Raw genomic sequence first — 16,142 nt, 5'->3', positions numbered from 1 at the left:
GCTCAGGGTCTAAATGATTGTCATATGTGGGGTCAGGAAGACATTTCCCCCCAAGTCAGATTGGCAGTGACCGTGGGGTTTTTACACCTTCCTCTGCAGCATGTAGGTGTGGGTCACTAACCGGGATTATCTGGGTATATCTCACTTAATCATTTCCTTTGCCATCAGGGGGCCGGGGAGGACACTCATGCACCTTGGTAATGCTGTAATGCTTTGGTCTCATTTCAGTTGATGGGTTTATTGTGTGGATGCTGGGTGGTGTTGGTGCCCTGTGATGTTCAGGGGGCCAGACTAGATGATCTGATGATCCCTTCTGGCCTTAAACTCTATGAATCTCTAAATGGGCATATGTCCAGGCTAACCCTCCCCACTTTTTGGGCTAAGCTGACCCAGATGGGCCACTCTGACTGAGGGAAGTTGTGGCTACTTTCTCCTGCTTCAATCTACTGGCGTCAAGTATCAGGGGGTAGCCGTGTTAGTCTGTATCTACAAAAACAACAAGGAGTCTGGTGGCACCTTAAAGACTAACAGATTTATTTGGGCATAAGCTTTCGTGAGTAAAAACCTCACTTCTTCTTTAAGGTGCCACCAGACTCCTTGTTGTTTTTGTAGATACAGACTAACACGGCTACCCCCTGATACTCAACAAACAATAAAACACGTAGCTTCATTTATGCTGCAGTGCATAGGTCAAATTATCTTCCATTAACAGTCTGATAACATTACCTAGTTTAATTACCATACCTATTTTACATTCAGTCTTGTATATTGAACACAGTGTCACTATATTTTATTCAGGAACTATTAAATGCTACATAGATAGATAATTTGTAACCTCACCAAAAGTCAGCAACACAAATAAAATGTTTCTGTAGATTTTCTATATGTACGTTTGAAACAAACTTGTGTGCTGTTTAATATTTTAGAACAGTGTACAATAATTCGGTAATGTGATATTTGCCACTTATTACCCATTCCAAACTTCAAAGCTGTCATTAATTTCAAATAAGAGAACTGTCACTAGATTCCAAAACTGGAATGTAAGGTAACTGACCGTTCTTTTAGTTGTAATTAGTCTTAAATGTTGTACGCTGCGTAAAATACATTGTTTTCTTAATTCCCCTAATGACTGCTGCTGTTGTGGAGTGATTTTACAAAATAGGGTCAGTCTGTTATGTAGATAGTCTGAGAAGTAGTTGATTACTGGCAGTGAAAATGCAAGTAGTAGTTGCTAGTGCCAATTTCAGAGAGCAGGTTGACTAAAATGAAGATATGACAAACCTTTATAGGACAAATAAATCTGAATAGCATGTACAAAATATATTATTTTAGTGGGAAGAGACTTTTTAAAGGTTTCTATTTAATCTTTCTGTTTCTGGCTTCATCAAAAGGCTCATTTAAGGTTTGTGACACATTTGGGCAAGCATAAATCAATGTATGGTTTTGAATTAGTGATGCATAACTCATAGTTTAACCATTTCATGTGAGTTTTGTTCTTAATTTCATGACTTGATTCCAGGTGAAACACAGTGATTTCAATGGAGCTCTGATTGTGGTTTTGTTCACACCCACGTTTCAGGGATGAGGGTACAAACATGGTTGGATCAAAATGAGAGAAAATATTTGCTCAGACTTTTGTAAGTCAGAACTGCAAAATTCAAGTCAGTGGAGCTACTCACATGTGTAAAGTTAAGCATGTGTGCTAGTAAATGCAGGAAATCTGGCAAGAACAGAGATGCTACCGAATCGATGATAGCTTATTGAAGTCTAGGATTTTATATAGCATAGATATACAAGATTAGAAAGGCAAAGGCACAAAATGAGCTCAGGAATAAAGGGAAACAAGAAGACTTTTTATCAATACATTAGATGCAAGAGGAAGACCAAAGACAGGGTAGGCCCACTGCTTAGTGAAGAGGGAGAAACAGTAATAGGAAACTTGGAAATGGCAGAGATGCTTAATGACTTCTTTGTTTCGGTCTTCATCGAGAAGTCTGAAGGAATGCCTAACATAGTGAATGCTAATGGGAAGGGGGTAGGTTTAGCAGATAAAATAAAAAAAGAACAAGTTAAAAATCACTTAGAAAAGTTAGATGCCTGCAAGTCACCAGGGCCTGATGAAATGCATGCTAGAATACTCAAGGAGCTAATAGAGGAAGTATCTGAGCCTCTAGCTATTATCTTTGGAAAATCATGGGAGACGGGAGAGATTCCAGAAGACTGGAAAAGGGCAAATATAGTGCCCATCTATAATAAGGGAAATAAAAACAACCCAGGAAACTACAGACCAGTTAGTTTAACTTCTGTGCCAGGGAAGATAATGGAGCAAGTAATTAAGGAAATCATCTGCAAACACTTGGAAGGTGGTAAGGTGATAGGGAACAGCCAGCATGGATTTGTGAAGAACAAATCATGTCAAACCAATCTGATAGCTTTCTTTGATAGGATAACGAGCCTTGTGGATAAGGGTGAAGCTGTGGATGTGGTATACCTAGACTTTAGTAAGGCATTTGATACGGTCTCGCATGATATTCTTATCGATAAACTAGGCAAATACAATTTAGATGGGGCTACTATAAGGTGGGTGCATAACTGGCTGGATAACCATACTCAGAGAGTTGTTATTAATGGTTCCCAATCCTGCTGGAAAGGCATAACAAGTGGGGTACCGCAGGGGTCTGTTTTGGGACTGGCTCTGTTCAATATTTTCATCAACGTCTTAGATATTGGCATAGAAAGTACGCTAATTAAGTTTGCAGATGATACCAAACTGGGAGGGATTGCAACTGCTTTGGAGGACAGGGTCATAATTCAAAATGATCTGGACAAATTGGAGAAATAGTCTGAGGTAAACATGATGAAGTTTAACAAAGACAAATGCAAAGTGCTCCACTTAGGAAGAAAAAATCAGTATCACACATACAGAATGGGAAGAGACTATCTAGGAAGGAGTACGGCAGAAAGGGATCTAGGGGTTATAGTGGACCACAAGCTAAATATGAGTCAACAGTGTGATGTGGTTGTAAAAAAAGCAAACATGATTCTGGGATGTATTAACAGGTGTGTTGTGAGCAAGACACGAGAAGTCATTCTTCCGCTCTACTCTGCTCTGGTTAGGCCTCAGCTGGAGTATTGTGTCCAGTTCTGGGCACCGCATTTTAAAAAAGATGTGGAGAAATTGGAAAGGGTCCAGAGAAGAGCAACAAGAATGATTAACGGTCTTGAGAACATCACCTATGAAGGAAGGCTGAAAGGATTGGGTTTGTTTAGTTTGGAAAAGAGAAGACTGAGAGGGGACATGATAGCAGTTTTCAGGTATTTAAAAGGGTGTCGTAAGGAGGAGGGAGAAAACTTGTTCACCTTAGCCTGTAAAGATAGAACAAGAAGCAATGGGTTTAAACTGCAACAAGGGAGGTCTAGGTTGGACATTAGGAAAAAGTTCCTAACTGTCAGGGTGGTTAAACACTGGAATAAATTGCCTAGGGAGGTTGTGGAATCTCCATCTCTGGAGATATTTAAGAGTAGGTTAGATAAATGTCTATCAGGGATGGTCTAGACAGTATTTGGTCCTGCCATGCGGGCAGGGGACTGGACTCGATGACCTCTCGAGGTCCCTTCCAGTCCTAGAATCTATGAATCTATAGACCTGCTCGGGGTAAATAAGGGTTTCATAGAGAAGGAGACTATTTGTAGGATCCCTGTTTGTTGTTGAATAAGGCCGGGGATTGCAGGAAGAGAGAGGATAGTTTTATGGTTAAGGCAGTTGAATGCTGCCTTAGTGAGTTGGTTTCTATCCCACCTTCTGCCACAGAGTTCCTGTATGATGCTAGTCAAGTCACTTAAACCACACATTTCACAAGTGGTCGTTAATAGTTGTTCCTCATTTTCTGGATGCCTTACATAAGGGGTCTGATTTGTAGATGTGCTGAGCACTCCCAGCTGCAACTGAAATCAGTGGGAGCTGTGCTTGACCTCATAAATTGCTGTTTAATTCCAAGTAGTTTGATAAATCAGTTGCTCGTTATCTCAGATTGGGCACTTAAAATTAAGGTGAAAGTTTCCACTAATCTGTGTGCTTCGGTTCCCTATCTATAAAATGGGAGTAATACCACCAATTTTAAGTGCTTTTGTTTGCAGCCTTCATTTTCTTTTAATGTAGGTTTTTGTATAATATACAACATTTAATTAAATTTCACATGTGGAATGGGACTGCCCAAAACTTGTGAGCTCTGAAGAGGTTTGAACTATTATACACAATCCTGTGAAACTGCTGTGTGGAGTTAATTTGCATGTCATATTAATATTTTCACCATTTTCTGCTACCCTTTTTTATTGTAGTACTCCTACCAGAGAACCTGAACTTGGAAAGATGTGGATCCTGTTAATAAATCTACTTTTTATTGTTTTTATACAGAGATAAATAGTAACAGTAATATTCTTTAATCCTGGTGCATTAATATAAATCCAGAATTTTTGTGAAGTTTAAATAACTAATAAAACTGTTTTGTTGTGGACTCGTGCAATAGGTTTCCTACAGGTAATCTCTTGGTTGAAAATAAGAATTTTTTTAAAAACATGAGTGCTAAAAGATAGCTAGCATTTTGTCAGTGATATTTTTATATGGCTTTTCTAGTTATAGACAAATTTGTCTACTATTTAATAGAAGTTTTGGAGGTGCGGGATCTCTTGACATTCTTGTTTTTCCTTGGAAAATTTCATTCTTTCACGTACAAGAATGTTCAAAAATTGTATTTTGAGTGGGAGGAAAGACAGAGGAAATGGTCTAAAACTCTGAAGTTAACTTCTGCAGACAGATCTTTGCTTACAGAATTGAGTATTTTGGTCTACAAAAGAGTATTGTAGATATTCTTGTTTTGTGCACATTTTGTATACATTTCGGTATAGATCTAGCTCTGAGTAATTTTGAATTTTTACCTGTAGTATGCTCCTGGGAGACTTGGCTTTCCCAGTCCTGATTTTTTTATCTATATTAAACTGCCTCACTTTCCATTAACACATATAGTTTATTACTGCAATTCAACTTTTTAGGCAAATTCACAATCTTCATACATAAATGTGCAGTAGTTTTTTTTTTTAATGGAAGGGGGGAGTTAAACTTTTGCCATTGGGAAAAAATTCGTTTAGTAGGTTGTCTAAATATTAACTTCCTATTTAGCTATAGTTGATTGACAAATTAGACTAGTGTACACAGTTTATATGTAAGGGAATACTTTACCATGTTGTCTTTCACTTTGCGGTAAAAGTATTATAATATATCCTGTCCATAGAGGTCCAAATGTTACTGTAATGTATCTTTCTTAAATGATACTCAGGGAAATAATATATGGGTCATATGTTTTCATAGTCGAATCCACATTTTTAAAACTGTTCTTTGGGTATAATGACAAGTGTCTCTGTATCTTAGGTACTTAGATGATCCACATCACTGTAGTATCTGAGCACCTCACAATTTTAAAGGTATTTTTCCATACAATACTCTTGTGAGGTAGACCGTGCCATTTATCTCCATTTTATAGATGGGGAACTGAGGCACAGAGAGGCTAAGTGCCCAAGGTCACACAGGAAGTCTGTGGCTCAGAAGAGCAATGAATCTGGGTCTCCCAATTCCAAAGCTATTAGTGCCCTTCCCAGAGGATCATTTTTCCTCAGTGTTGCCTGTTTGTTTTCGGCTGTGTAAAAGTATTCATAATGTAAGTCCTGGATGTTAGCATCCATGCATTTGGAAGGATGTTGCTTCATATTATTATAAGTGTTGTGGTAGTGCTCAGAAGCCCCAGTCATGCTCCATTGTGATAGGCACTGTACAAAACATGAAACAGCATACTTTCCTCAAAGAGCATGCTATCTAAGTATAAGAAAAGAGGCAAATACAGACAGAATTGATACACAGGGAAACAGTGAGACAATATTGGTCAGCTTGGTAGGCAGCGGTGTCAGCACACCAGCTGCCCTAACTTGTCAAGTTTTTTTGAAGCACAGGGAGGCGGCTTTGAGCATGTTTACTAGGAGCTCTTCCTATGTATGATGTGCAAAATGGGAGACAGCACAAAAGTGCTTGTTGGGGGAAATGTAACAAGTAAGCTGTAAAGGATGGCATCATTGGCAGAGTAGAGGTAGGAGTTGACATCTCAATGAGGGGGCACGGGTGAGGATAGGCTATGAAGGGCCTTGATGGGGTCTAAATGAGACGATTTAAAAATGTAATTTATTTTTGGGCTCTTAAAATTCAATAGTGTTCTGTAAGTGTGCTGACTTGCAGTTAAGAAGGATACCTGTACACATGGTAGTGCTGCTTTGCGACTGCCAAATTGTATAGACTGCAAAAAGATGGTTTGGGGAAGGGGCAGTGAGTTTAGTGCCAGTTGAGCAAGTGATTGCTTTTTAAACTTTCAAGGTTACTCTTGCACAAATGTATAGTTGACTGCTTTTAAAGTGAACATTTATATGGCTCTAGGTGGTATATAAAAAATATTCTTTTGTTTAATGTCTTGATTGAGTGATTGGATTTATTGCTTTCTATATTATTTTTATTACTCATTCCAGATTTTTTTAAAAAGCATTATTGGGAGTAAGAACCAAAATAAAAGTAAAGCAGTTATGATCAGCTAGTAATTTGAATATTTTAGAGTTCAGAAGAATTATCTTGTATGTGTTTGAGAATTTGTGAAATCTAGAACAGGAGAAACTTGGATCGACTCGAGTTAATTCCATTTTATTGTTTTCATTAATACATATCCAGTCCTTCTCTACCTCTCCAAAAAAACTGTTAAATTCAGTTTTTAGCATGATTGGCTTGAAGTTAAAATGGAAGTGGCTTAAGCATCATAGAATCTTTTTTTAAGCAGGAAATACCACAAATAGTACTGCTACCAAAATATCACAAATACATAAATCAAAATGTGGAGATGAATTTATGCTGGTAAGTAGTATAGGTGTGTTCCCTCTAACACTGGTTCTGAAACTTATTTGATCACACTCCCCTTCTTTGTGTCTGTAGTCTTTTCCCATCCCCCACACTAGTACATATACCACCACCCAGCTCTGGAGGCAGAACGGGGAGTGGTCTCTGCTGGCTGGGTGCCCAGCTCTGAAGGCAGTGCTGCTGCTTGATATGGCATTGCCACCTTTACTTCTCTGCTGCTGCTAGTGGCGGCGCTGCCTTCAGAATTAGGCACCCGTCCAGCAGCTGCCACTCTCCTAAAGCTTCTCATTGCCTTTCCCCTTCTTCTCTCTCCTCCCCCCCCGAACAAATCCTCATGCCCCCTGCCCCCAGTTTGAGAGCCTCTGCTCTATAACAAAGTAACTTGGGATGTTGTTCAGAGGAGGAATATTTTATATATGTATTATCTCAGCTGAAAATATGTTGTCATTTCACTAGCAATGCCACTGGTAGACTTCAGTTGATAGAGCAGTTTTTAAAAGGCACAGATCGCTGTAGTAAATAATAATGTCACATTCCCATCATTATACTTAGCGTGACACTTTTGAAGCTGGTACCCCTATCGTTAGATTAATCCACTGCGTAGTAGCTTGCAGGTGAGTGCATGTGAAATGATTGCGCAACAGTATGACTTTACTGTATGCTTACACATGTCGTCTTCTAGGTTTTTTATAGGTACATTTAGAGAGCAAGAAGGTGGCATTAAGAATACAATTGTATATTTTACAGTAGATTTAAATTTTGGACCTGTCAACTATGAAAGTGAATCTTTTTATTTCATCTCCTTTCTCCTGTATCCATTATTTATTATTTGTGTTACATTAGCACCTAGATGTCCCATTGTGCTAGATGCTTTACAGATATGTAGTGAAAGACACTCGGCCCCAAAGAACTTACAATGCACTTTTTCTCCCTTCCCTTTGTCATCTCAAGGTTAAATAAGTCACCTCCAAACTGCTCTCTGTTTCACCAGCCAGATGGCCAGGGTAGCAGTGTAATGCTTTGGTGTACCATGGGATATTGAGGATACAACCAGGCCCTTCTATTGGATTCATAAATATACCTATAAAACTACAAATCCTTTCATTAAAAAAGGATTAAAAGTTAACTGTTAAGCACAGGTTTAATAAACCTGTTTTCTTGTTGGATTATTCCTAGTCTCTTGATTATCATGGAACCAAATAACCTTTGCCTGTACTCTAGTTGCTACAGTTTTAAGAAACCAAATACTATCACCTTTTCTTTCTTTCTTTGGTGTTATGAAGATATGAACTTTTTCCATATCACTGATTTTGTAAGTTGGGGAAGTTTTAAAATAACGAAACGTCAGAGTTTGATATATTAATGTAACAGATTCATGGAGCACTTTCTTACAAAAGAGAAGATTTAAATATGGCCTCATAAATGTCTTTTTATCTGCAGGGTGCGGGTCAAGATAAACTTGGAATCTATGTCAAGTCTGTGGTAAAAGGAGGTGCTGCAGATGTGGTTAGTAATGTTTGTAAATATTAAAGTTGTTAAAATCTATCAAATAGTCAAATTTAGAGATTACTTCAATAAAAACATTTGTAATTCTCTTCATTGGACTAATAAAATAAAATTAGTACAGGCACCATTCTAATCTAATTTACATTTATCTTGATTAAGCCCGTGTAAGGATTGTGTATATAAAGTGTTTTTCTTCTTGAATGTGTAATTAGGATGGTCGGCTAGCTGCAGGGGATCAGTTGCTCAGCGTGGATGGTCGAAGTTTAGTGGGTCTGTCCCAAGAAAGGTACAGTATTGCTTTCAGATGATGTGAGTTGAAGAAGCGAATACTCTTTGTAAAAATAGAGAGCGTGTGTGTGCAGTGAACGAAGGGCTTGGTTAGTTTTGGGACAGAAATATTAGTTTGACTTAAGAATATTTCTGTCTTGGTTTATATTGGTTCCGTATAGCCTCAGGAACAAAAGCTCATCACTCCATTATTTTAGTATGTTCAGAACAAATATTGCTATAGTTGTGATATGGTACCCGTATAGAAACATCATTGTATTAAATTCTTAAAGTGTATATTCTCATTCATAGTATAAAATCTTTTAAGGAAACTGGTCCTAGCTTTTGTCTTGAAGATTTTGACATCTGGCATTGAACTGTGGAAATTAGGAATAGTAACTGCCAGCATACATTCCCCATTTTATATTTATACGTCCTCTAGATGCTGTTTTCTGATTGTCCAAAGAGGATAAGTGACTTACATGTGAAGCTGAATAGAAAAGAAATGCTGTGGTGTAACAGAAAATATTGTTGAATGCTTGGTTTAGCAACAGTGACAAAAAGAATTGTATAGAGATTCCTTTTAAATAATGCTATACTTAGTTCTCTTTTGTTTGACTCCTGTCACAGGGCAGCAGAGCTCATGACAAGAACAGGTTCTGTAGTCACCCTAGAAGTAGCAAAACAAGGAGCAATTTACCATGGTCTGGCAACCCTGCTTAACCAGCCATCCCCAATGATGCAAAGAGGTAAAATAAATAACTGATTAACATTTTCATAAGACAGTGCTGCAAATTTAGGCCCTTTTCCCCAACACTGGTGAAAGGGAGAAATAATCCCTCCACAATCCACAATGAAATATGAACACTTAGACGTAGCATTTTACTCCTGTAATGTACATGAGTTACATAATTCATCTCATAAAGATTTCCGCATGTGCTTCTGGGAGTAATTTGAAGAGGTGGAGAAAACATATATACATATGTTCCTGTTGATAGCAGTGGTTTAGCATTTTATACCCAAAATTTTACATTTTAAACAGATGTAGAATCCATGGAATGGCAATGCAACTTCTCTTACCAAGGAGTGAGCTCAGTTGTAACCATTGTTTAAAGTTATTGTACAGACACCGTTCTAATCATAAGTAAATGTGTTATCAACATTTAAGTACAAATACTATATAATTTATTTAAGTGTAAGAGGAATTTACAATCTAAATAAATGGAATACACAAAATTCACAAAGGGACCAAGAATTCAATTCACTTTTTCTCCCTCTCCAAAAGAGCACCGATTGCAAAGATGCTGTGATACTTGTGATTACCAGTAAAATAATTTTAAAACAAAACAGAAGCCATTGGGCCATGTTTGGTCATTGATTTTCACTGAGAATCATGTTGAAATGACAGTTGTTAATTTTCTAGATCTGATCCTTTAAAAGCTAGGATTCTTCGGTATTTTTTCCAAATTGCTTTTCTTCCCCCTCCCCATATAAATCAAAAATTTCTTTCAGAAGTGGCATTTTAATGACCATGTGGCAACTTTATACAAATTTTGATTGATTAAGTTATAATATGAGAGCTTTCTAAAGATTATTAAAGAATGCTGCAATATAGGAAGGAAAGAGTTAAAAGAATAAACCCTCGTTACTGCAGTTTACATCATGACCCCAGACACCATAAGCCTTTCAGATTAATCAAGAGACTTCTTTCAGTAAAAGTGCATCTGGCTTTGCCAAATATTATGGTGTCTTTGTTTCAAAAACCTTTTTGAAGCCTGTAAATCAAAGAAATCTTGAACTCTCAGCATAACAATATGGGATTGTGTATCTGAAGAATTCTAACATTTTTAAAATCCAGCATGTTTTACTAGAAGATTCATTTTAGCTATAAAAGTTAAGTAACCTTTTTTAAACAAGACTAAAATAGGAAACAGTTGTTCAAGTGGATAAGAACAAAAATTTAAAGGTCTTAATCTGTTGCAGTTTCGGACCGCCGTGGCTCAGGTAAACCCCGACCAAAGAGTGAAGGTTTTGAGCTGTATAATAATTCTGCTCAAAATGGGTCACCTGAGAGCCCTCAGCTGCCTTGGACAGAGTATAATGAACCAAAGAAGCTGTCAGGGGATGACAGACTGATGAAGAATCGAGCTGATCACCGCTCCAGTCCCAATGTAGCAAGTAAGCTAAACTTCCCTTCTGTTCTTTTTTCATGCAAATTATTAGTAGTCTTTGAAATCTAAAAATGGGAAGATGACTTGATTAAAATGTAGACTACGTTTGAAATACTGACAGTAATAACTGCAACAAAATTTGGGGAAAGTCATTCATTAAAGAGCAATTACAACTAATGCAATTAATGCTTTATTATTGCCACATTATGAAGTTTAATTGGTTTGTTTTATTACATATGTCAAATTGATGTTACTGATGTTTAACAATGCTTACTTCACTCTCTAATAGATCAGCCACCAAGCCCTGGAGGGAAGAATGCTTATGCTGCTGGAACGACCACCAAGATAACTTCAGTCTCTACTGGAAATCTTTGTACAGAGGTCAGAAATGGCAAGAAAGGGATTGGCTATTAACGTCACTTAAATTTCAATAGAAGTAGTAGGGTTAAGCTGAGGTTTTTATTGAAGATTTTTAATAGAATGCCACTGTTCAATTATTTGTATTTATTCTTCTTCACTGTTGCTTTATTTGCTGCAGTTCAGTCAGCAACAGAAATTGTCACAAAATTGTGGTTATTGCGTTGCCATTTGAATTTTTGATTATTATAAGTAAATTTATGCAATAAGCATTGTGCATTTAGTTCCAGAGCACTCAAACCCTGAATTATAATTACTAGTTTATATTTAATTGTTCTTAGAAAATCTTAGAATCATATTTATTTGGTTAAAGCTGGGATTAAGAACAATGCCTAAAAATATACTTGTTAAAAAAGAAATTAGAAGTTAAAATAAAATCTGCAGAAATCTGTATGATAGATAAGTTTTAACCTATTCTCTCTATCTTTTACAGGAACAGACACTGCCACCAAGACCTGAAGCTTATCCTATACCAACACAAACCTATACCAGAGAATATTTCACATTCCCAGCTTCAAAATCCCAGGATCGAATGGGTCCTGCTCAGAATCAGTGGCCGAGTTATGAAGACAAGCCACAGATCCAGGCAGAGAGTAATCACTCAATTAGTGCTGCAATGCAGGTTAGAAATAATCTGTCAAGAATTTCAAAACCTTTCCCTTCTGTTTGCTGATTGCTGAAGACAAAGAAATACTAAATATTAGGTTTTCTCTTTCAAAACATTTAATTTTTTTAAAAAGCAAACTAAGGTGCCAGTTCCACAAGAAGTTTTAAACAAAGACCCCAGGGCCTGCCTGTAGTTTTGTTTGTGTTGTTTTTGTGTGGCTTTTTTTTTTTTTAAGTGGAGCAGAGGAATATCTGTAGTTCAGAACCAACCCAAGATCTATAATGACATGTATTTACTTCAGTCACTTGTAAACTGGGCCTCTCGTTATAAAAACAGTGCACCAGTTGTACTATTATGGAAACCATTTACCACAGTGTCTTGCATTCTCACAATATTTAATGTATACTCGCAATACTCCTAGGAGATGGAGAGAACTATAATTCTCTATTGTGCTGGTAGACTTGCCCAACGCCTCAGAGGAAATCTGCGGTGGACCACAGAATTGAACCAGGGTCTCCCATCTCCCACACTAGTAGTGTCCACCCACCATCTTCTTCTGTAAAACTACCATACAGCGTCTCTCAGCATTCATAATAAGCACAGAAAAGATTTAGAATTGGGTGCTAAAATCTAATGTAGTTTTCGAAAAGCTTTTCTTTCTTGATTCTTGAGGTAGCAATCCTACAAAAAAAGTAGGAAACTGACTCTGGAAACCTTACTTGTGAGAGTAATCCTCACTCATGCCAATAGTGCCACTGAAGTCAATGCAGTAATCACTTGAGAAAGGATTATAGGTAAAACCTTAGTATGATTGTGCTGATATGTAGTTGGTGCCTATAATACACTTTCAGTTTTCACAGCTGTTAAGAATTTAGAACGCAAACCCAGTGTTCATTTAACTTCCATGAGGGTTTAAGATGGAAATTAACACATCATATTATGGCTAATTGCTGTAAAAATATTTTAGCTAAACATCAACACCTAAATACCCCACATTTAGAAAGCTGATGATAGGTATAGACCTTGAGTTGCAGCTTGAAACCCTGATTCCGCCAGGAAAAATGCATTTTACTAAAGCAACAAATGGCTGGGAGTTTGTTTTTCACAAGTACTTGAAAAGTATGTTAGGTTTTCACAACACATATATCAATCAATGCTTTTAAATTTCACTGTTAAAATAAATCAGCTTTAAAAATCTCACAGCATCAATTACTTTTTAATGAAATCCACAAGCGTTGTTTTTATAGGGTTTTATTTTTGTTTTAAAAAGCATTATTTTTCTTAATTTCAGAATAATTTCATTATTGTAAAATCATTTTAGTGAATGATCTCTTCTGGTTATTTTTTGTCAAATTAACTAGTTATTCACTTTTAAGGAGCAGTTTCATTTAAATTATATTTGGAGCTGTGGTCATGAAAGTTGCATTAACTAATGGCTGACTTTAAATGCCTGTTTTATCATCTAAATGCATAAGTTATTAGAAAACTATTTGGCTAGGTGCATCTTCCCAGTGCTTCTGACACAAGTAGCTGTGTGTTCAGAGCTACAGAACTAATAGAGCATAAAAAATACACCCTTTCATCCCAAACAAGGCATTCTTTCTAGTTCATGGTTAAGGTCATTGGTTGGGCAGCATGGAGAAGTTTGCATTGTTAGTCTCCTCCAGTGTCACTTATGGAAAGTTTGTACGTTCTTTGTCAATACTGAAAATGTTCTAATCTTCAAAAATATGAATATTTGCTTCAAGAAAAAATAAAATATTTAAATAGATTTCATCAGCCTAATCATGTTTGAATATTTTTCATATCCAATTGAATTCCCACTTTCTATGCAGTAATAGTAGTTAGTGCTTGACATCTTTTAAAATGCTATAAGTATACAAACGAATAAATGCCTAATATTCCTGTGAGGTAGTTGAGTAAGGTGGGACATCTAAGCACCCACATCCTCTACCCCAAATGACTCACAGTGGCAAGAGAGGGGAGAATGCCCCCAATTGGGGGGTGGATGATTCCCCCTCTCCCCCCCTTCCCTCAGCGCTCCTTGTTTGTGTGTCTGTGTTCATGAAAGAAAAATGTTTGCCAGCCCAGCAGCAGGCTGGACTGAAGAGTTACTGCACTTGAGTTACTGTTGGAGGCTGCCAGTGTGTTTGTAAGTGGGTAAGAGCTGATAAGTCTAGCCCTGAGAACTTGTGTGAGATGGGGGAGATTGCTGGCATGAGCTCTGTTTTGTTTTCATCATTCCCTCAGTGTAGCTTGACAGCTCTGTCTCAGAGCTTACAAAGTCTTCCTAGGTTTGCATGGTTTAAAAGGCTCAGTGATTTTGTGGTAGTGCGGACATTAAAATCTTGAGAAACTTGCTAGTTATGAAGGTTCTCTACTTTACCAAAAAGCGTAAATGTATTGATAAGAAGGCTTTTTGTCTTGTAGAAATGCATTTTTTGTCATCCATTAGTTTTTTTATTGGATATAAATTTTATTACATACAGATTAACTAATACGCATACTTTATTTTATTTCTTCCAGCGTGCAGCTCATTCCCAGGAAGAACTTCGAGATGATAAAGTTTTCCAACCAGAGAGGAATCGTCTGGAGGTGGTTATAAGAAAGGATGTAGAGTACATTGATCGAAAGTCAGACAGTGATCCATGGATGAATTCATCTGTGGATTCCAGCACATCCAGCCAAGAGCATCTGAACCACTCCTCCAAATCTATTTCCCCTGGTTCTTGTTTAACCAAAAGTGGACCTGGCCGTTGGAAAACTCCAGTTATCAACCAGCCAACACCAGTGGCAGTTTCCCAGCCCATCAGAACAGACCTTCCTCCACCTCCCCCTCCTCCACCAGTGCACTACGCGGCTGATTTCGATGGACTGCAAATGGATTTGCCTTTGCCTCTGCCTCCACCTCCCCCTTCAAACCAGCTAGGAACGCTAGCTGCTGCAGAACGTAAAAAAAGAGAGGAGCATCAGCGGTGGTATGAAAAGGAAAAAGCGCGTCTAGAGGAAGAGCGAGAAAGGAAGCGTCGTGAGCAGGAAAGGAAATTGGGCCAGATGCGTACTCAGCCTATGGTTCCTCCTGTTTCTGTGCAGCAGGTGAAACCAGAAAAGCCTTCAACATTGCAGAGGTCCCAGGACACTGTCATTCGAGAGCTACAGCCCCAACAGCAGCCCCGAACCATCGAACGTAGAGATCTGCAGTACATCACCATCAGCAAAGAAGAACTATCCTCCAGCGATAGCTTGTCTCCTGATCCCTGGAAACGGGATGCTAAGGAGAAGCTAGAAAAGCAACAGCAGATGCACATTGTGGACATGCTGAGTAAAGAGATTCAGGAACTTCAAAACAAGCCCGACCGCACAGCAGAAGAGAACGATCGCCTGCGCAAACTTATGCTCGAGTGGCAGTTCCAGAAACGACTTCAAGAGTCAAAGCAAAAGGATGAGGATGATGACGAGGAAGAAGATGATGATGTGGATACCATGCTAATTATGCAACGGCTGGAGGCTGAAAAAAGAGCAAGGGTAAAAGGGGGTAATCCTTTCTAGGCACAAGTATAGCAAACAATTATTTAAACTTGTGTTCTTTAGTAGACTGGTTAAACGAAATTTGAAATTGTCACAGGATAAAGGAGGACTGGACTATCTTTATGTCCCTGTCTTTCATGATATAGAAAATGCTAAAGAAAAATATTGTAAACTACCTTGGTTTGGCCAGTTAAGTGGTATATTATAAAAGTATGAAGCGACTAACTGCAAAGATGAGAGCAAAATCTTTTTCCCTGACTGTAAAACTTTTCCTTCAGAGAAATGACTATCCCTTCCCCCTAGATAGGGGAAGAGGTAGTTATTGACTGTAATTCCCTCAAAGTAACGTACACAAGTTGATGCCTGGTGTATGCTTTGGAAGTTTTATTTATGGAGGATAAAAATGAAGGCCTTTGGGGAAGGGACAAAAAAGGGCAGTGTTTCTTTAGTATCTTTATTTTATTCTAACTCTCTGATAGCTCTTATTTGGCTTCTTTAGTGGTGGAAGCCCTTGATATTTATAGCTGTTAAATGCAAGAAGGTAATGCAACTGTTTGCTATCTGTTAAAGTTATTCTGGCCTTTCTGTCTTCACTGAGAAACTTTCTGTATAGAAACTAATTTTTTTCTTATGAATCATAACCCCAGGAATACTGAATTTGCAAGTTGAGAGGTTTTTTGCTTTGAAGGACTTTATAAACTAG

The 16,142-nt window shown here is 37.8% G+C and overlaps 1 protein-coding gene across 21 annotated transcripts in view; it reads left to right on the top strand.

Annotated features, from left to right (window-relative positions):
* AFDN (afadin, adherens junction formation factor) overlaps positions 1-16,142 on the top strand; it is a 228,455-nt gene that overhangs the window by 188,984 nt on the left and 23,329 nt on the right. For all 21 annotated transcript variants that reach the window (XM_034765202.1, XM_034765209.1, XM_034765208.1 and 18 more), the window contains 7 exons: positions 8,384-8,449; positions 8,662-8,735; positions 9,347-9,465; positions 10,700-10,894; positions 11,177-11,268; positions 11,738-11,926; positions 14,438-15,436. In XM_034765202.1, the coding sequence (XP_034621093.1) occupies positions 8,384-8,449; positions 8,662-8,735; positions 9,347-9,465; positions 10,700-10,894; positions 11,177-11,268; positions 11,738-11,926; positions 14,438-15,436 (1,734 nt within the window). The remainder of the gene's footprint in view (positions 1-8,383; positions 8,450-8,661; positions 8,736-9,346; positions 9,466-10,699; positions 10,895-11,176; positions 11,269-11,737; positions 11,927-14,437; positions 15,437-16,142) is intronic.

The sequence above is a fragment of the Trachemys scripta genome, chromosome 3 (genome assembly GCF_013100865.1).
Source record: "Trachemys scripta elegans isolate TJP31775 chromosome 3, CAS_Tse_1.0, whole genome shotgun sequence".
NCBI classification, from domain to species: Eukaryota; Metazoa; Chordata; order Testudines; family Emydidae; genus Trachemys; species Trachemys scripta.
The sequence above is the reverse complement of the archived record's forward strand: the minus strand, read 5'-3'. Positions and strand labels throughout refer to the sequence as shown.